This window comes from Chrysemys picta, chromosome 1 (genome assembly GCF_011386835.1).
Source record: "Chrysemys picta bellii isolate R12L10 chromosome 1, ASM1138683v2, whole genome shotgun sequence".
Taxonomy (NCBI): Eukaryota; Metazoa; Chordata; order Testudines; family Emydidae; genus Chrysemys; species Chrysemys picta.
The window spans coordinates 244,397,171-244,415,688 of NC_088791.1; the positions used below are offsets into that span (position 1 = coordinate 244,397,171).

Genomic DNA, 18,518 nt, shown 5'->3' on the forward strand with positions numbered 1-18,518 from the left:
CCCGGGACCCCACCCTCTATCCAACCCCCCCTTCTCCCTGTCCCCTGACTGCCCCGACCCCTATCCACACCCCTGCCCCCTGACAGCCCCTCCGGGACTCCCACGCCTATCCAACCGCTCCCTGTCCCCTGACTGCCCCCCTCAGAACCTCTGACCCATCTAACCCCCCCCCCCCCGCTCCTTGTCCCCTGACCGCCCCCTCCCGGGACCCCTCGCCCCTGACCACCCCACCCGGGACTCCACCCCCATCCAACCCCCCCTGCGCCCTGTCCCCTGACTGCCCTATCCAACTGCCCCCACTCCCTGTCCCCTGACCACACCCCCGGGATCCACTGCCCCTTATCTAACCCCCTGTTTCCTGCCCCCTTACCATGCCGCTCGGAGCGGCAGGATGGGGAGCTGTTCAAGACCTATCTTCCTAGGATCCCACTGTCTAAGCATCTGTTGCCCCTTCCACAAAGAGGATGGCAGTAGAAGCATTGTGCATCCTCTACTTAGCTGTAATTTACATCTGTCATCATATGCTTTTCTGAATTAGACCCACTGAGGACGGTGTAGAAATCTAATGGCATGGCCTAAGTTACAGGGTAAAGTGCTTTCACTTTTTGTTGCGTGCCACGATCCCTTTATGATTTTTCCCTTTGGCTGAGGAAGGCAGGAGTCTCTGATACTTTGTGTGAATGCAAAAGGCATCCATTAGTAAGTTTTTTTTTATAGTGGACTTTTTTCTGAGGATGTGGGATTACAATGGAAATTGTTCTTTAATATGTAAATATACTTTATTTATTTTTTTGCTATAGAAAAATATGCTCTCAGGGGAAGCAGGGGGAAATGAACTTTGAGTGTCCTCATTACTAAAATTACTGTACTGTAGTCTTAGAGCTTGGGGGGGAGGGATAGCTCAGTGGTTTGAGCATTGGCCTGCTAAACCCAGGTTTGTGAGTTCAATCCTTGAGGGGGCCACTTGGGGATCTGGGGCAAAATCAGTACTTGGTCCTGCTAGTGAAGGCAGGGGGCTGGACTCGATGACCTTTCAAGGTCCCTTCCAGTTTTAGGAGATGGGATATCTCCATTAATTATTATTATTCTCAACAGTTGTTGTATAATAATTGATCAGCAACTGTATCCATGTCATGAGTGTCTGAGATTTGAAAATAGCAAAGGAAATTCCATTTGATTGTAGCCTTCTTCTTTCATTAATGTATGAACAAATAATTAGTCTACCAATATGTTTCGATTATAGGATATTATACCTTGTGTGTCTTTTGCTGTTGCGAAAAGTGTTAAATCTCTGTACCTGGGGAGAATGTTCAGTGGTACACCTATTATCAGACTACGCTTTAAAAGGAAACAGCCCACAAGGTGAGAGTGCTTTTAGAACTGCAGCTGAACGTTGTGTGTCACTTCAGTACATGTATGGAATTAAAAAGCCACTTGAAACTAAAATTATTATTATTTGTTTGTATGTATTATGGTACACCTGGGAACCCTGATCAAGGATCAGACCCCTGTTATGCAAAGCACTGTACAGACAAGTAACCAAGAAGGGAATCCTTGCTCCAGAGAATTTGATAATCTCTGAAATATGACAGTGTGTTCTCTATTACTGTTTTCATAATAATATATCCTCCACCTAGTTTAGTCTTTTAGAAATGAATTAAAAGCTAATACTTTTTAATACTTGGTTCTTAACTGACTGAACTGATGCTCTCTGTATGGAAAGCACACAGTGGTTTTTTGAATTCTGCATAACTAATTTGTTTCTTGACACCCATGTGGTCAGACTTGTGGCTGAATTCGACTTTAGAACCTTTGATCCTGAAGGTATCCTTTTCTTTGCTGGAGGCCATCAAGACAGCACATGGATAGTCTTAGCTTTGCGCAACGGACGGTTAGAATTGCAGTTGAAGTACAATGGAATAGGCCGTGTGACCAGCAGTGGGCCAGTTATCAACCATGGCATGTGGCAAACAGTGAGTATAAGCTGCTTGTTTCATGGATGTTACTGTCACATTGTTTGATTCTTGGGCTGCATCTAAAATCTGTTCTCCAAATCCCATCTCAAATATCATGCCAAATGTTCTACCAAATATAGAGACACCTGCCCACAGGTCTCCTCTCCATCTCTCCACATGGTGAATAGCAGCTGGGAGGAGCCTTCACAGCACTGCCTCCTGACTTTATCATTCACTCAGCTCTGAAACTTGTACTTTGGATATTTCCCCCCCTCATTTTCTCATTCCCCTTGGTTGCTGGCTTCCCTTGCATCCCATCCCTCTTACCACTGCAGCGCTTCAGCAGTCCATCTTCATGTTCCCTGCCCATCCTGCTTCTCACACCCTTCCCAAATCCTTTCCCCTTTTTACTTTCCTTCCCCTTATTTCCCATCTTTGCCCCCGGGTCTCAACTCCAACAGTCCCTTTTTCCCCTACTGCTTAAAACCCTATGTGTCCTCTCCCCCCCCCCCCCCCCAAAATCCTTATTTTACATTTATGAAACCTAAATAAAACATATATATGGGACCCTTCCACACGGGCCAGCTGCAGGCGTCTAATTGCAGAGTAAATCCATACTCTAAGGCCCTTATCCAATATCATTAAAGTCAATGGGTGCTTTGCCATGGGCTTCAGTGGGTGCAAAATCAAGCCCTGAGTTTGTACAGTGCCTAGCCCAGTGGGGTCTCAATCCTGACTGGAGTTTTCAAGTGGTAGTGTAATACTGATAATAATAGTCTTACTATTTCCCCTTCAGCAGACGAAGGGACAGAGAACAGTTTATAAACAAGCAGTATCAGAGACAAGTGAATGTTTTACCTCTTGGAGGATAGTTTCCTCTTGTATAGATGTTAAGACATTGTCAAGATTGTTAGGCTAACGTTTCTACTGTACCTGCCTTGATAGATGCTCTTACTCTGACAATGATCTGCTAAAAATATATGGAAGGATAGACCAATGTTAAAAACTGGTGTTTTAAACCAAAGAAGTTATTTATGCATGATATAAAATAAAGTGGCACGTGAATTTGTGGTGGCAGAGAATACGTGCGCCCCTCTGTTTGTTTCGCAATTCAAAGAAAAATGGGCATTTTGTGCTGTTTTTAATGGTTATTACAAGCATTGGGAAAAATCAGTTTAAAAAAAATCACCAAAATGCACTGCTGATTGTTAGGGCTGAAGGTTAAACAGTTGTCAACGTAGCTTATTTTTTGGCTTTCTAACTAAAGTTGAATGAAGAGCTGATTTTTTTGGTTCATTGGCAGTTCTGAAAAATTGGGGGGAAAATTGGTTTGGTTTGAACTAGAAATATACATTAAAAAATATGGCAAATCAAAGAAATTGACAAATATTTCAGTTCAGGTCAAACAGAATGTTTTGTTCTTCTTAACCTTTGGGCACTCACCTGCGATGTGGGAGACTTAGGTTCACCTTTCCCCTTTGCCTAATGGGGAGAAGAGATTTCAACTTGGCTTTCCCACCTCTCCAGAAGAGTTCCTTAGCCGTTGGGCTGTGGAGTATTCTAGGGCAAGGCACTCTCAATCTCTGCTGTTGAACCTGTTCCACGATGTATAACTAAATAGTAATTGGAGCAGGGACTTGAACTTTAGTGAGGTTTCTGAGTACTAGGTCTAAGCTCTTTTGGTGTGGGGCTCTCTGTCTCTCCTTTTGAAGCTGTTCTACTTTTTGTTTAAAAGAATTGAATAGTGGTTGGGCGAGAGAGACTGCTGTTTTTTTTTATTATTATTATTATTTGGTTTGACTGAAGCAACAGGTTGAAAACAACACAAATTTGCAAATAGTTTTTATTGACTCAGAAACTGCATCTTTTGGTGAATAAAGTATTTGTCCAAAAAATTTGCCTAGCTCTATTTCTAACCCACCTCGGTGCCTTTTAATCTGTTGGAGCCTGTCTGCTCACTTTCCAGTAAAGAACAGACTGGGTGGCTGTGTGTATGAATGGACCACCCAGTTACAATACAAACCTCCTTTCCTTTGTGATGATATTTAATAGGAGCACTTCACAATTAGCATTTCCCATCTAAAGATCTCAACGCATGTTACAGCCATTAGCTAGTTAACCCTTACAGCACTCTCAGTAGGTAGGAGTGGCATTTCACCTTTGTGGTGGAATGCAGCCAGTATTTATTGAGTCCAGGCACATTTTAGGGCCAGATGCGAGGAATACCACATCCATTGAAACTGCAAGGTGGGGAGGGATGTTAGGTGGGCAGAATGTAATTTCCTAAATTGGAATCTGTGAAGGGCGCTGGGATTAGCAGTTCTTCTCTTTCAAAAGTTTCCACAGGCTTTTTAATGACTATGGGTGGCTGGGGAGGTGTGTTTTTAACATTTAAAAAAATTCTTTTAATGAGAGTTTACTACTTATCAAAGATCCTGTATTGACAGCCCTGGAGCTTGCAGTTCTCTATCCTTAGAGGAAGCACAACATAGGCATGGGTATAGCAATTTTTCCTTAGTGCCATGCAATCCTCTCATGATGAGGCGAGCTCTATGGGTGAGAGGATAGTTCAGCCTCCTTTCGTAGGCTCTCAATGAGGTTACAGATGTTCCCCGGGTTATGCAAACCCGACTTACACAAATCTGCACTTACGGAAAAAGTTCCATAAGATAGAAAGTTTTTTGTTTGGTAGGTTGATTGGGTTTTTTTGCGTAATGGTTGGGTATACGTTCCCGACTTGCGCAAAATTCGAGTTACGTAAGGCATTCCAGAACGGAACACTTGCGTAAGTCGGGGAGTGTTTGTACTGCCAGCAAGGGTGCTAACTGGTGCTAAATACTGTGGTGACTTCTTTGTGCATACTGTACACTAGTCCTTTGGGAAACAGACTGAGACAACCGTACTTCTGACACATACAATAGGGCACTGTAGGCTCAGGTCTCAGTAGTGGCCACAGACCGTGAGCCTACGGTAACTTTTGTTGCTAGGATGCCCATCACCCAGGAATGCTGGAACAATTTGTATAGTGGGGGTGCTGAGAGCTATTGAACCAAACTGTAAATCCTGGACATAATGGAAATCCCTTCAAGCCAGGGGATGCGGCAGCACCTCCCGCACTCCCAGTTTCAGCACCTATGCATCGCCCTGCCCTACCCAGAGAGTTACTATGGTTCTACTGCAAATAGGATCCTCCGTGGCCATGGCGGGTGGGGCTGTTAGGTAAATGTTTACAATGACTTTGTAAAGTAGATATTAGCCAGTTTGAATGTGTACAAATCAGTGGTCGTGGGTGACGTACATCCTAGGATATGTTAAAGGGATTAGCCAATAGATGTACCAAACCGCTGACATTTGATATTGAAAAGTCATAAAAAAACTATGGGAAATACTGGAGGGTTTGAAAAAAAGCAAATATGCCACCGTTTTAAAAAAATAAAAAGGATAGTGAGATTATCCTGAAACAATTCATCTGGAAGATCCAACCTTAATTCCTAGTGAAATGCTCAAATATCTAAGAGAAAAAATTGCTAAGGGACATATTGTGCCTCCAAGTATTAGGCAGATTTCTTCATTGATTTCAATAGGAACTACAGGTTAAAAATTGATGGTACAATAAGGTCCTAATTATTTAATGCATAACTGAACCATGAACAGGTTAACTTTGTCTAAGGTATTTATGAAGCCCTATTACTTTAGTATCTGAATACCACACAATTTTTAAAGTGTTTACTCTCACAACACCCCTGTGAGAATAGGGGAATACTGTTAGCCCTGTTTTACAGATTGGGAACTGAGGTAAGATGGGCCTAAGGGACTGACCTGCTCATGGTCCAACCGGAAGTCTGTGGCAAAGAATTGAACCCATTTCTTCAGAATTCTGGGCTGGCACCCTAATCACCAGATTTCTCATCGAAAATTTGAATCTAATGTTCATAAAAGTACCCCCAATTCATTTATGTGAAACTCCAGTCATGTGAAGGTTTTGAATATCTCCTTCAGTAATTGGCGTTTACCTGTGTAAAGAACAAGTTGGGTAGGCAAATCTTATTGCTCTCTTTTTAATATAGAGATAGACAGATTAGTGACCGAAGAGCATGCACTAGTTGTTGTGTAATGCGTTTGGATTTTAGTAATTTTTGGTAAAATATCACAAACTCCTACTCAGCAAATCAAATCTGCAGGACCAGAGAATAGTGAATAAAAGTTAATATATTAAATTGTGCAAAGGGGTGTAGTGGGGCACTGCAGTGCTCATTGTGGTGTCTGGTATTTCTAATATCTCTGTTACAGACCTGGAAGTGGGGGCAAACAGCGTCTGAAATGAAATTTGCAAATAATACTAAACTGGTAGATTTGTAATAACCAATGATGAACGTGAATGCCAAGGAACCTGGAGCTACTAGAAATATGGGGGGGAAATAACAAATTGAGGTGCAATGCAAGTTGTTTTTCTCACAGATGTATAATAGTAATCCAGAACATAGATACCCAACAGGAGGGAGAAACATGGAAAATAGGAATGCCAGCACCTGACAGATGGAAACTGCTTAGGCTTTAGATCTTGCCACCACATGGAAAAGTCTGTGTAAGGACTCCATGGCATTCCCCCTTGTATTCTACCCTGGGTTTATCATTCCACTGCCAAAGAAGCGTCCCTGCCCCCAAGATCTACCAGGTCTCAGTCTAGGAAATGGCTGGATTAAGGCCATCATTATGGAGGCCCTACATGTCCACACTAGCACTGGAGGCTGTCTTACTCTCCACAAGTCTGGCATCAAGTCTTTAACCTCTCATTCCACAAGTGCTCCTGGAATCCCTGCTAAAGGTGGGATGGAATAAGGGTCCAATCAGTAAACCTTCAAAAGTACCTAAGGCACTGTTCCTCAAAGGTATTTAGGCACCTAACTTCCACTGACTTCAATGGGAGTTAGCTGTCTAAACACCTTGGAAGATCTGGCCCTATGTGACTTAGAGGCCTAAATGCCAGTTGCAGAAGTGATTTAGGCACTTAGGAGCCAACCTCTAATGGGCTTTAGGTTCCTAAGTGCCTGAATCACGTTTGAAAATGAGATTTAGCCCCTGCTCCCCACCACCATTATGGCCAATAGCACAGTGGTTACAGCACTCACCTGGGATGTGGGAGACCTGTTTTCAGATTCTTGCTCTGCCTGATTTGAAGCAGGGACTTGAATTTGGGTCTCCCATATCCCAAGAGAGTGTCTGAACAACAGGGTGATTGGGTTTCTGGGTGGGGTTCTTTCAGTCTCTCCTTTTGGAGCTGTTCCACTCTGTATAAATATTTAGTGTGCCAAAATACCCCCTCACCTTAAAACTTACCTCCTTAAAACTCTCCTCTGCTCTGATGTCTACAGAAAGCTTGATGAGCAAAGCATCACAGGAAAGGAAAGTTTTAAGAAGCTGAAGCTAGGCAAATTCAGACTTGAAATAAGGCATACTTTTTTTTAATGGTGAGAGTAATTAACCATTGCAACAATTTACCAAGGTTCGTGGTGGATGCTCCATCACCAATCATTTTTAAATCAGATTGGATGTCCTAGATCTGCTCTAGGAATTATTTTGGGGAAGTTTTAGGGCCTGTGCTATATAGGAGGTCAGCCTAGATGATCAGGATGGTCCATTCTGGCCTTGGAATCGATGAATAATTAATATCATGCTCATGTGCACTGCTGATACCGCAACCTATCATGCCAATCAACATTATCTCATTGTTTCCTTGTACTGCCCCCATCTCTCTGTTTCCATCTGTTATCTCTTGTCTGGGGCAGGGACCTTTCGGTTCTGTGTTTGTACAGTGCCTGGCACAGTGGTGTTGTGGTCTGTGATGGGCTTGTAGATACTACCATTTTACAAACAATAGTGATGATTAGGGTACTCAACCTGGGTTCAAGTCCCTTGCTCCAAATCAGGTGGGAATTTGAAAATGGGTCACCCACATCCTAGATGATTGGCCTAACCACTGGCCTTCTGGGTATTCTGACACAATCCCCTGCCCCCAAAATTCCTGACATGGTTGCCCCGGCTGTCTTCTGCCAGGCCCAATCCAGTAAGTGTACTCTGAGAACTCCTACTGGATCGGCGCCTGTTACAGAGATAGGCAGGGAATCCTGAGTTTGACAATCCAATCAGGGCTTAGGTATGAGTGAGGGTGCTGAGCAGCTCAACAGCGTCACGGCTTAGGCAGTTTTGTGCATGCCAGCAGTGGGAACTTAGGCACCATGGCGACTTTACAGGGAGAATCTTGGGCACCTAGGAAATTTAGGTACCTCCAGGATTAGGTGGCAGGTCAGCAGGAGTTTTGAGGATCTAACTGGTGCTTAAATGTTGGGTCTTAGGCTCCTAAAATGGCAGTTGGGCACCTACATTTCTTTGTGAATCTAGCCCTTAGGCAATTCTGAAAATTGTACCCATAAGCATTAAGTTTGACACACCTGTATTTGTCAGAACCACAGGTTCAAATCCCAATAGGATCAACTCCGCCCTTCAACCTTCTGAAAGAGGGGTGTGTGCGTATGGATGTGTCAGAGAGACATATAGATGAGAATTTAAAGTGAGATAACAGGTCCTTTTTGTTCTGAGTAGATGTTAAAAATCCCATGCCACTTCTCAAAGGAATAGCATTTGCATTAGTTTCCTTGGCCACAGTTTTCCCCAACTCCCATTTTTGTTGTGCGTGTTGCATGTCAGTTTTGTGCTTGACTGCCTCCCTTTCTCCCTGGAGGTAGCTGTATTTCAATGGTACTTTATGTATGTGGGCCCTGATTCTGCAGTGAGACGCATGCAGGCAAATCCTTGTGCCAACCTGGCATCCTACTGAAGTCAGTTGGGTTTTGCATGGACACAGGGATCTGCCTGGAGATGTATCATTGGAGGATCGAAGCCATAGTTTGTAAAGCTCCTTGGTATCCTTTTGGAATGAAAAGCACTGTATAAATATACAACTCTTTAAATACTCTCTCAGATATGAAACCTTTCTTCTTTTGTTCTTTATTAAGCTGTCACTGCTCCAAGATGGGACCCATTTCTGTCCTGAAAGCATCTGTGTTATTCATTAATTACAGGTCCAATAAGAAACCCTCCCTTATCTGTCCTATCAGCTTTTCTCTTCATATATGACTAATAGGAGGAGGATAATAAATAACTTGTTATTGCAGTTAGTTACATCTCCAAAACACTGTATAAACATTAAATGATTAATCCACTCATATTATAGACTGTGTTCTCTGCCTTTTGCTATGTTGATTTCAACTTGAAACAAATGTGGGTTTTCTTCTATTTGTTATAAAACAGGTGGGTTATGATAGCACAAGTTATCAAGTGTTTTGTTGTTTTTTTAAATCAAAAGACAACATAAAATTGTAAAAAGTTAATGAAGTGGGCTCGGCACAATAAGTATTTTCTTAGCTTGAGGATTTCATTAATTGTGGCTGTACTTTGTGACTTTGCAGATACTAAACCTCTCTATCTCTGAATATTCTTATTTACAATTTTATTTCTTTAGATCTCTGTTGAAGAACTGGAGAGAAGTTTGTTTATAAAGGTCAACAAGGATGCAGTTATGAAAATAGCTGTTGCAGGAGATCTGTTTACTTTGGACAAAGGACTATATCAGCTGAACTTAACAGTAGGAGGCATTCCTTTTAAAACTAAAGGCCTTATTCAGCCCGTGAGTACTTCTCTTAATCTTCAGTCATGTTGTAACACAGAGTGTAGTGAGCCTGACTTAGCTTCGCTTACAACAGGCTACCTTTATAGACCCTAGTGGAGTGAGTCCTGATTTACACCAGGCTAAGTGAGAGACAAATCAGGCCCAGTGTGTTTTTGAGGCTGGGAGCAGTGTAGGGGGAGCTTTCCTTCCATACACCAGCAGAGTGCTCAATGTTGAAATATGTATCATGCCAAACTTTTATTTCTGCTAACTTTTTAGCATCTATTTTTAGTAGTGAGCCCCAGGCACAGTAGCATGGGCGGTTTCTCACCCTATAAAAGGCTTTTTACTGGCTTGTATGTGGTTTTGGTGTTCGTTTGTTTTTGCCCCCTATGCGCCATCTTCATGAAAGTCAGTTACAGCTAAGAAACCAATTCCTTTTTTTCCTAATTAAGATAGATACTTTTATAGGAATGAAAGTCAAGAACTACTTGTATATGTTTGATTGAGACTTAGGACTATTTTTGGAAGCTGCTAAATTAATGTAGCCAGAATTTCCATGGAAGCCAACAGTGCCAGAAGGTTTATATGAGTTATTGTTCAAATAACTGCTGTTCTACCTCTCTTTTGACTGACTTTCCACCTTGAACAATGGGGCTGGGTTTTATTTGTTTTTAAATAAGGTGACAACCCTGTGGCCTCAAGACTGGAAATGTAGCAACCTAAGGAGGTCTCTCCTCCCAATGATAAGTCGCTCAGGGCGATTCACACTCTGAATGTGTTTCAACTAGAGGTGTGGTCTGAACATGGGGCTGGGAGCCAGAAACCCCTGGGTTTTTATTCTGTATCTGACACTTTCTTTCTGTCTGTCTGTTGAGTGTGGATGCTATTACTAATCTAGCAGCTTCAGGAGAGCCTTTGGTCTACTTTCTTTCTCACATTTTAATGCTAGAGTTTAAAATATAAATAAAAGCTGGAATTAAGTGTGTGTGTGTGTGTGTGTGTGTGTGTGTGTAAGGTTGCACCCAACTTCTGGCTCTTAGCCATAGGTCTTTTACATCTGTCTTTGGTTGCAGTACATACCACTTGGTCATTTCTCATTAGGTTCAACACATTGTGTGACATGAGCTTTTTACAATGAAATGTGTTATAATCTATTGCATATAAATGCCTCTGTTTGTAAGGAGTTTCACATGGATTTATACATGGCTAATCTCTAGGGGATTCTTAGAAATAAATGGCACTCATGATGTGCAGCATGTAAAAGTGGATAACACAGTTACAAAGGCAAATTTAGTCCCTGCATGAGCCATACCCCTGCTCCCCAGTGGAGCTTTACTGACTGCGTGGGCACAGAGCATAGGCACTGACTTTCTAATTTCCCTGGCCGTGCTCGACCCCCCACTCCATCCCAGGACCTGCTCCACCCCTTTCCCCAAGGCCCCACCCCCACCCAGCCTCTTCCCATCCCGGCTCCATCCCTGTTCCACATCTGCCTCGCCCTCACTCCACCTCCTCCTCCCAGCACCTCCTGCTGAACAGCCCTGGAGCACCCACGGCGTCGGCGCCTATGGCACAGAGGTCTGCCTGTATGGATGTCATTGCAGGATTGGGGCCCAAGTCTGTTTTGCTGTGGTTGCATGTTGGTAAATGTGGTGAGATTATTTTCCCCACACCATTATATAGTTTGATCTTGTGGAACCCTCTGTGCCCATAGTCCTCTCTCTGTTTAACACAGAATAGCACTCAAGGTAAGATTATTTCTCTGTCTTACAAGATAAACCCTCGGCTGGATGGTTGTATGCGGGCATGGAACTGGTTGAATGGCGAAGATACTACTATCCAAGAAACAATAAAGCTGAATGACAAGATGCAGTGCTTCTCAGTGGCAGGACGAGGATCCTTCTATCCTGGCAATGGTTTTGCTATATTTAATTTCAGTTATAGTAAGTGCTTTTTTTTTTTTTTTTTATTAATCATTGTCATAGTGTGCTGTCCATACCTATGTATTCAGATAGAATAGAAAGAACAGTTGTAAAAGTGTATGAATTCCTGACTTGTCAGGTAAGCCTTTGTTTGTTTTTAAAGGCACACATGCATATGCTCTGAAATGATGTACATGGGTAGGGAAAAATCATCATGTGTACTAAAAAAATAAAGCAGTTGAAATTAGCTCTTTCCCAATTAAGAAAGCTAGCAGCTGTAGTGGGAATCTGAATTTGGGCTTCACGAAAAGGAAGATCTAATAATGCTGGCTCAAAGACAACATTATATGGGCAACTCTGATTAGGTTCCCTCTGTGTGGCTTTTACAATGCATTTATCTCTGATGTGTATGTACCCATCTCCTCTGCTATTGCAACTCTGACTTCTCTTAAACAAGAAACTGTCAGTCAGAGTAATGTGCATTAGATTTATGACTTAGGCTATTGTAGCGGGGTGGTTACCCCACTCCTGCCCTGAAGGGCTTAAAACAGCCCCGGAAGAGGGCTGTGGCAGGAGAAAAGCTGGGCTGATTGGGAAAGTAGCCACAGCTGTAGCCAGTGCAATCAGGGCCCAACTGGCCCTTATAAGAGGGTGGTGGGTCAGAAGGACGAAGACACACTCTAGCCTTTTGAGAGGGAGGGACCTGCTGCTGGGAGCTGAGCAGGGCTGGGGAAAGGCCAGAGGAGCTGGGGAGCTCCGGCCTGGAAAACCCCCAGGCTGCAGGCCTTGCTAAAGGCCAGAAAAGATACTGGGGTTGCAGAGGGGCAGCCCAGAGATAGGCAGAGGCTGCTGGTCCAACCCCCCTTGCCGATGATGAGTGGTTTATAGACTGCAATCCGCCCCAGTGCGCAGGGGCTAGATGGTGACTGGCAATAGCCACTGAGGCAAGGTGGGGATAGAGGGTTGGGGGTTCCCCTGGGTGGGGAGACCTAGATTGTGGGTTACTGCTGGGGGCAGAACCCTGACATAGAGGGGCACTGGGGTCCAGGAGGGACACCCTGCCACCCCAATTCCTGGCCACAGGCTAGCCGCCCTAGCCCCACTCAGCAGGCTTCCCAGAAGAGGAGGCAGTCCGCCTGAGGTGGGGCAACCAGCGGCAAGCAGGAGGGGGCCTTGGGGTGGAACGTGGATGGAGCCACATGAGGCTGTTTGGGGAGGCTCATCCTTCCTCAGCCTATGCTACACGCTGCCCATGATCGATAGCCCTTGAATCTCTATCCTTGGTTTAAAAAAACAAAACCCTCACCCTTGACTTTTAACTTTCTGAAAGGCAGCGGCCCTTTCTGTGGAGTGTAACAAGGCAGAGCTGTTACCATTTTCCTTTCTGATTTTATACACTAACACTTGGATTTTTTCTGGATTAAAGAGAAGTAGCTATCTGTCCATATGCTCTTCCGTCCATAGTCATCTTGTCTGCCACTTGGTCAATCAGTCTGTTTTTTTGACGTGCATCTCTCTCTCTAGTGCAACCATCTGCTGGAAATGAAACTGAAAGGAATTGGGAAGTAGAAGTAAACACTGTAATTCGGCCAGCAGCAGATACTGGGGTACTGTTTGCTCTGGTTGGTGAAGAAGCTTCAGTCCCTTTATCATTGGCTCTGATTGACTATCATTCCACAAAGAAACTTAAACAACAGGTACAAGCTTTAATCTTCTACTGGTGTAAAACAAAAAGATCCCTTGATTTTTTTCATCAGAATTTCTAGGGCAATTTTCAAAACATCTCAAAATTTGTGCCTGCCATTTTGTGTATACATTTACATTCACCAGTTCAGAATTTTATATGCATATCAGATGTTTGAATGTCATTGGAGTACAGGAATTCTGCTCTTTCTGGGGACAGTTTTAGAAGGAGGGTAGACACTCCTTTGAACATTTGGCCCTTATAAAGGGTATTGATTCAGTAGCAAATACCTCCACACTGACAATATCTGCTCAATCTCTTGAATTTGAGCCACTATCCCATTTTGTTATACTAGTCTGAATTATACTATAAACTCCTTTGTACAGAGACTTTGTGTTCTATAGTGTAAGCGCATAATAACTCTACTGTAGTCAAGGGAGTAACACGGGCCTAACTCCAGAGTGTCTGCAAAATCCCATGTACAGTATAACCAGTATAATTAGTTATATTCATAATATAGGGCTAGATTTTGCTGTCCCAGTTCAGAAGTAACTCCACTGAAGTCAGTGAGCCTACTTCTCATTTACACTTAGGGCTTGTCTTCAGTACTGGGAGATCGGCGCTGCTGCAATCAATGCAGCGGGTGTCAATTTAGCGGGTCTAGTGAAGACCCGTTAAATCGATGGCAGAGCGCACTCTGGTACTCCAGCTCCCTGAGAAGAGTAAGGGAAGTCGACCGGAAAGCGTCTCCCGTCGACTCAGTGCAGTGAAGACACCAGGCTAAGTCAACCTCAGTTACGTCGACTCCAGCTACGTTATTCAGGTAACTGGAGTAGCGTAACGTAGGTCGATTTACTGCGGTAGTGAAGACAAGCCCTTCGGCTGCTCAACACCACTCTGGCAGTGAGACGACTCATGGAAGGGGCACAAAGGGTCAAATGCCCTTCAAGCAGCTGGCCCCGGCCGGGGAGAGGAAGGGGCGGGGCCAGAGCCTCTTCCAGCCACGTTGCCTGGGATGCTGCCTGGTGCAGCACAGCAGCTGCCTGGGAGACACCTGGCTGTGACAGCAGCAGGCTGCCCCTTCCCCAGGCTCAGCTTCTGGGGATAGGGGCCAAGCAAGTCAGAGCCCCCCCACCCTCCCTGGGATGCTCAGAGTTGGCTCCTGTCTCCAGAAGTTGAGCAGGGAGCAGGCTGCCGTAATGTAGAGTGGGGACAGGAAGAGCGCGGGGGCCCCAGGCTGGGGGCAGGGTGGGGAGGAGTCACATGGAGATGTCACGTGTCCTCCCCTTTAGCTGGCGCCCCCCTCCCAGCATGGGGCGGCACCAGTCTATCCTTAAGGCTCCTTTGAACTGCCAGAGTGGTGATGTTTACAGTGCTGTCGTAGCTGTGTTGGTCCCAGAATATTAGGGAGACAAGGTGGGGGAGGTAATGTCTTTTGTTGGACCAGCTTCTGTGGGGGAGAGAGACAAGCTTTCAAGCTGCACAGAGTTCTTCAGGTGTGCTGTTAGTGTAAATGAGAATCAGACCCAGACAATGGAGTTACGCAAGGTATAAATCTAGTGTTAGTGAGCTCAGAATCTGACTTCCAGTAGTAATAATATAATCAGTTCTTTGCTGGCTCTGAAAAAGCCTTCTAAACAGCTGCAGTTACGAGCATTATGGAACAGGAAAATTGTAAGTGTGTATGTTTCCGTTTGTGCCTGTGCCTTCACTTACTGCACTGTTTTACTATCCAGTTCGTTATCTTGGCCATGGAGAGCACAGTTGTGTCCAGACTGGCAATAAACGTTTGTGATGATCAGGAACACTCTGTGAACATCTTCATCAGCAAGGGGCAGTTATCGCTCACCGTGGATGGGACTGCAGGACAGAGTGAATTAAGCCATTCCCAGCTACAAGACAGTCTGTTTCTCTTGGAGGGCTACTTGCAGTCATCTGTGAAGACACATGTGGGAGGACTGCCAGGTGATTATCAAGTTCTGCAAAGCAGAATGCAGGTTCTAACAAAAATAATAGTACTGGTGATTGGAAAAGGGATCAAATGTGTTCGTTAGACCCCGAAGTCAAACGCTCTATTTCTGCCCAAGTGAGTTTTGTTGTGCATGAGTAGGTGCAAGGAAGGCACTTAGCATTGATACCCTGGGTTTTTTTTAACTTGTTTTTGTTGAATGACTATATCAGCCTTTTTTGAAGAGGAGGAAGCAAGATTAGGAATCTTGGTTGGGTTTCTTTTTGGTCATCAAATGGGGTTACCTGTTCAAAGAAGAGCTATGTGGAGGGTCACTATCAGTCTGGCACAATCTGTGGCGGTTATTACCTCACATGCGTGCAGCCCTGAATTAGCATCACATTCACGTAGGAGTCTGAGATCAGTATCAGATTAGGACCAAAACACTTAAAGGCGTAGTCCAATCTTTTGAGGTTCTCACTCCCTTTGTCTCCCCAGCCTGGCAGACTGACTCCAGGCTCCATGCAGGCTCTTGGTACCTCTAGCCCTCTATTGAGTGGGTGACCCATTCACCTCACCTCTGTTGGAAGTCTTAGAGGCTCATTGCTGTGGTTCTGTAGCTTCTCTGCTGATGTTGCCATCCAGAGAGCACTATGTGTAAGAGCTCATGTCATTTCCAGCCAGGGACACCCAGGGGGCACAGCACAGAGGTTGCCACAACTTCTGGCTTTTCCAGCAAAAATAGAGCCTCTGCAGGAGTCACTTCGGTTCTCTGCCTGGAACCTGACAGATTGATCTTTGATTTGAATAAAAGATTTGGCTGTTTGAGGTTCTCTCATTCTGGCTGAACTGGTTTACCACTCCCTATTGCTGAGAGATGCAAATGAGGAAGCATTGGAAAAGCATGTCTCTCTGCATAAGTAGTAGTTACTATCTGCAGTACTCACTGCCAGACAAAGTCCTGGCCTTGCTTGTCTACTCCATGTAATAAATATAGGGAAGAGAGGCTGGAGCAGTGCTGGCCTTGTGGTAGGTGCCGCAGCAGTTAAGCCAGCACAGGGCAGCCGAGGGGTAATGTAGCAGGGTGCCCCTTTACTGCTACTCCTTCTAGGAACAATGTGAGCTTTTCCATAGCTCATGCTGCACAAAACAGTATTTATACTAGGAGACCTGGCTTCTATGCATGCCAGAAGATGGGAGACCACATCCTCCTGGGGCTCTGGTGCGTTGGCAGGTGCAGTAGCCAGTCCCTCAATCTAGCACTTAGCGGAGTGCCACACTATATTGCGATTGTTGCCCAGCTGTTGCACCAGTAGGAGGTAACCAATGCTCTCTTTCACCACTAGTGCAGCAGAGGGCAGGATTTTCTCCTGAAAATTAGGACGTGTCTGTCTCGCACTTAGAATGGAGGTAGCTTTTTGTGCTACAGTTCTCTAGCGTAGTTTGTTTTTAGGCTGGCTTTTCAGTGCAGTATAAGGTACATTTTCATTAAGCTCTAGCTGGAGTAGGTACATGAGCTAGGGCTGATGAAAAAAATTGAGAGAAAAAGATCATGAACATTTTGTCATTTCCTATTTTTTCTTGAAATTGGGAACATGTTGACTAGCTGTATAGGGCTGGCTGACCACAGGGAGTGTGGCACTGGAATGGTAGGTTTTTTTTTCAATCAACGTTTCTATGAACATTTTCATAGAAAAATCAGCATTTGGAAATTTCTGATTAGCTCTAACATGCATATATTATTCCTAACATTAATAATAGGGCTCTTCTTTCGGTCTGTGTACATGGCATCTTTAATTGGTCTCCCTTCCATGGACTGTCGGAGCATTAGCTTGCAATGCAGAAAGAGCTTTAATCAATGGAAGCTCATCCTTGGTCACGAGAAGTGGAATTTGTTTCCTTGATTGCAGGGAAACACTATTTACACTGCATAAATCCCACTAACAGAAATGTCTCTGAACATTTGTGTCACTGCAGGTGCATGTCTTGCCCCACTGCATCAAGAACACTTACTATTTATAATTAAGTAGTATGACAGCTATTTTTCAAATTGTTCAAGGCAGTATCAGCTGGAAATTTCTTCCTGACTCATCTAGTAATCCTGTATGCCCTGAAGCAGGAGGATTAAATGCTTATTTTGTCTAGTGTAACAGGAGGTCATTATGGCAAAGGATCCATTTTGTAGATCTTTTAAAATCTGAGTTGCGGCAACCATTTATTTTTCATAAATTCCAATGCCAGAAGGAACCGTTGTTAACCTCTAGTCTGACCTCTGTGTAACGCACGCCATAGAACTTCCCCCAAATAATTCCCAGATCAGATCTTTTTTAAAAAACATCCACTATTGATTTTAAAATGGTCAGTGATGGAGAATCCACCACAACCCTTGGTAAATTGTCCCAGTGGTGAATTACTCCCACTGTTAAAAAATGTATGTCTTATTTCCAGTCTGAATTTGTCTAGCTTCAACTTCCAGGGTTGGCTCTTGTAAAGTAAATCTAGTGCACTTTAAATCTACAAGAATTACAGCTAGGTTAGCTGCCTTCTTCCTTCTGTGATCTGATCTGCTCAGCAAGTCACTTGTTTCTTTGATTAGCAAGTCGCTTGTTTCTTTGATTGAGTCCAGAGGTGGAGCCTTAACATTTGAGTTAAAACAGTTTAACAAATGAGAAGATTATAAACATTTAAACATTAGGAATGGGTTAACTAACCTGGACTAAATAAACTGAACCAAATGTTCAACCGGAAGTTTCACTGAACTGAATTTTTTTAATCATTTGTTAGTTTGGGCTGACGCTGGGTTGTTTTCATTTCTTTTTCTGTCCTCTTCCTATGTTTCTTTATTTCAGCCAGAAATGGGAAAAACCCAAAACAGGAGTCACTCTTACTATTTTTTTCATTTGCCTCAAATAAACATATAATTTGGCCTCCATATTAGAACTATTCCCCATATTAAGTAAAGACCATAATGCAGATATGGAGGAAGCATTATTTGGGATTGCAAGGGAACAAGTCAATAATTTATTAATGATCACAGTACTTCAATAAAATTGTTTTCTACGGTGTTTAGTTTTCTATGGTATAAATAATTTTCTTTTTTGAGTGCTTGCTCATGTCCATTCCACATTAGGTGTGTGTGCTCGCCACATGCACTGGTGCCGGAAGTTTTTCCCTCAGCAGTATCCATAGGGGAGCAGCTCTGGTGCCCTCTGGAGTGGCACCTGCCTGGTGCGGTATAAGGGGCGCCGCCGGCTCCTCCCACCCTCAGTGCCTTCTTGCCAACAGTGATGGTGCAAGGAACGTTCGCCGCTCTTACTAGCGTTGCTTAGGTTTCGTTCGT

General features: G+C 44.0%; 1 protein-coding gene across 8 annotated transcripts in view; it reads left to right on the forward strand.

Moving 5' to 3' along the window:
- GAS6 (growth arrest specific 6) overlaps positions 1 to 18,518 on the forward strand; it is a 72,917-nt gene that overhangs the window by 40,789 nt on the left and 13,610 nt on the right. For 7 of the 8 annotated variants that reach the window (XM_042861410.2, XM_008174310.4, XM_065591757.1 and 4 more), the window contains 6 exons: positions 1,244 to 1,362; positions 1,784 to 1,973; positions 9,475 to 9,639; positions 11,399 to 11,567; positions 13,071 to 13,243; positions 14,967 to 15,195. In XM_042861410.2, coding sequence (XP_042717344.1) covers positions 1,244 to 1,362; positions 1,784 to 1,973; positions 9,475 to 9,639; positions 11,399 to 11,567; positions 13,071 to 13,243; positions 14,967 to 15,195 — 1,045 coding nt within the window. The remainder of the gene's footprint in view (positions 1 to 1,243; positions 1,363 to 1,783; positions 1,974 to 9,474; positions 9,640 to 11,398; positions 11,568 to 13,070; positions 13,244 to 14,966; positions 15,196 to 18,518) is intronic. The other variant, XM_065591762.1, reaches the window with a different exon arrangement.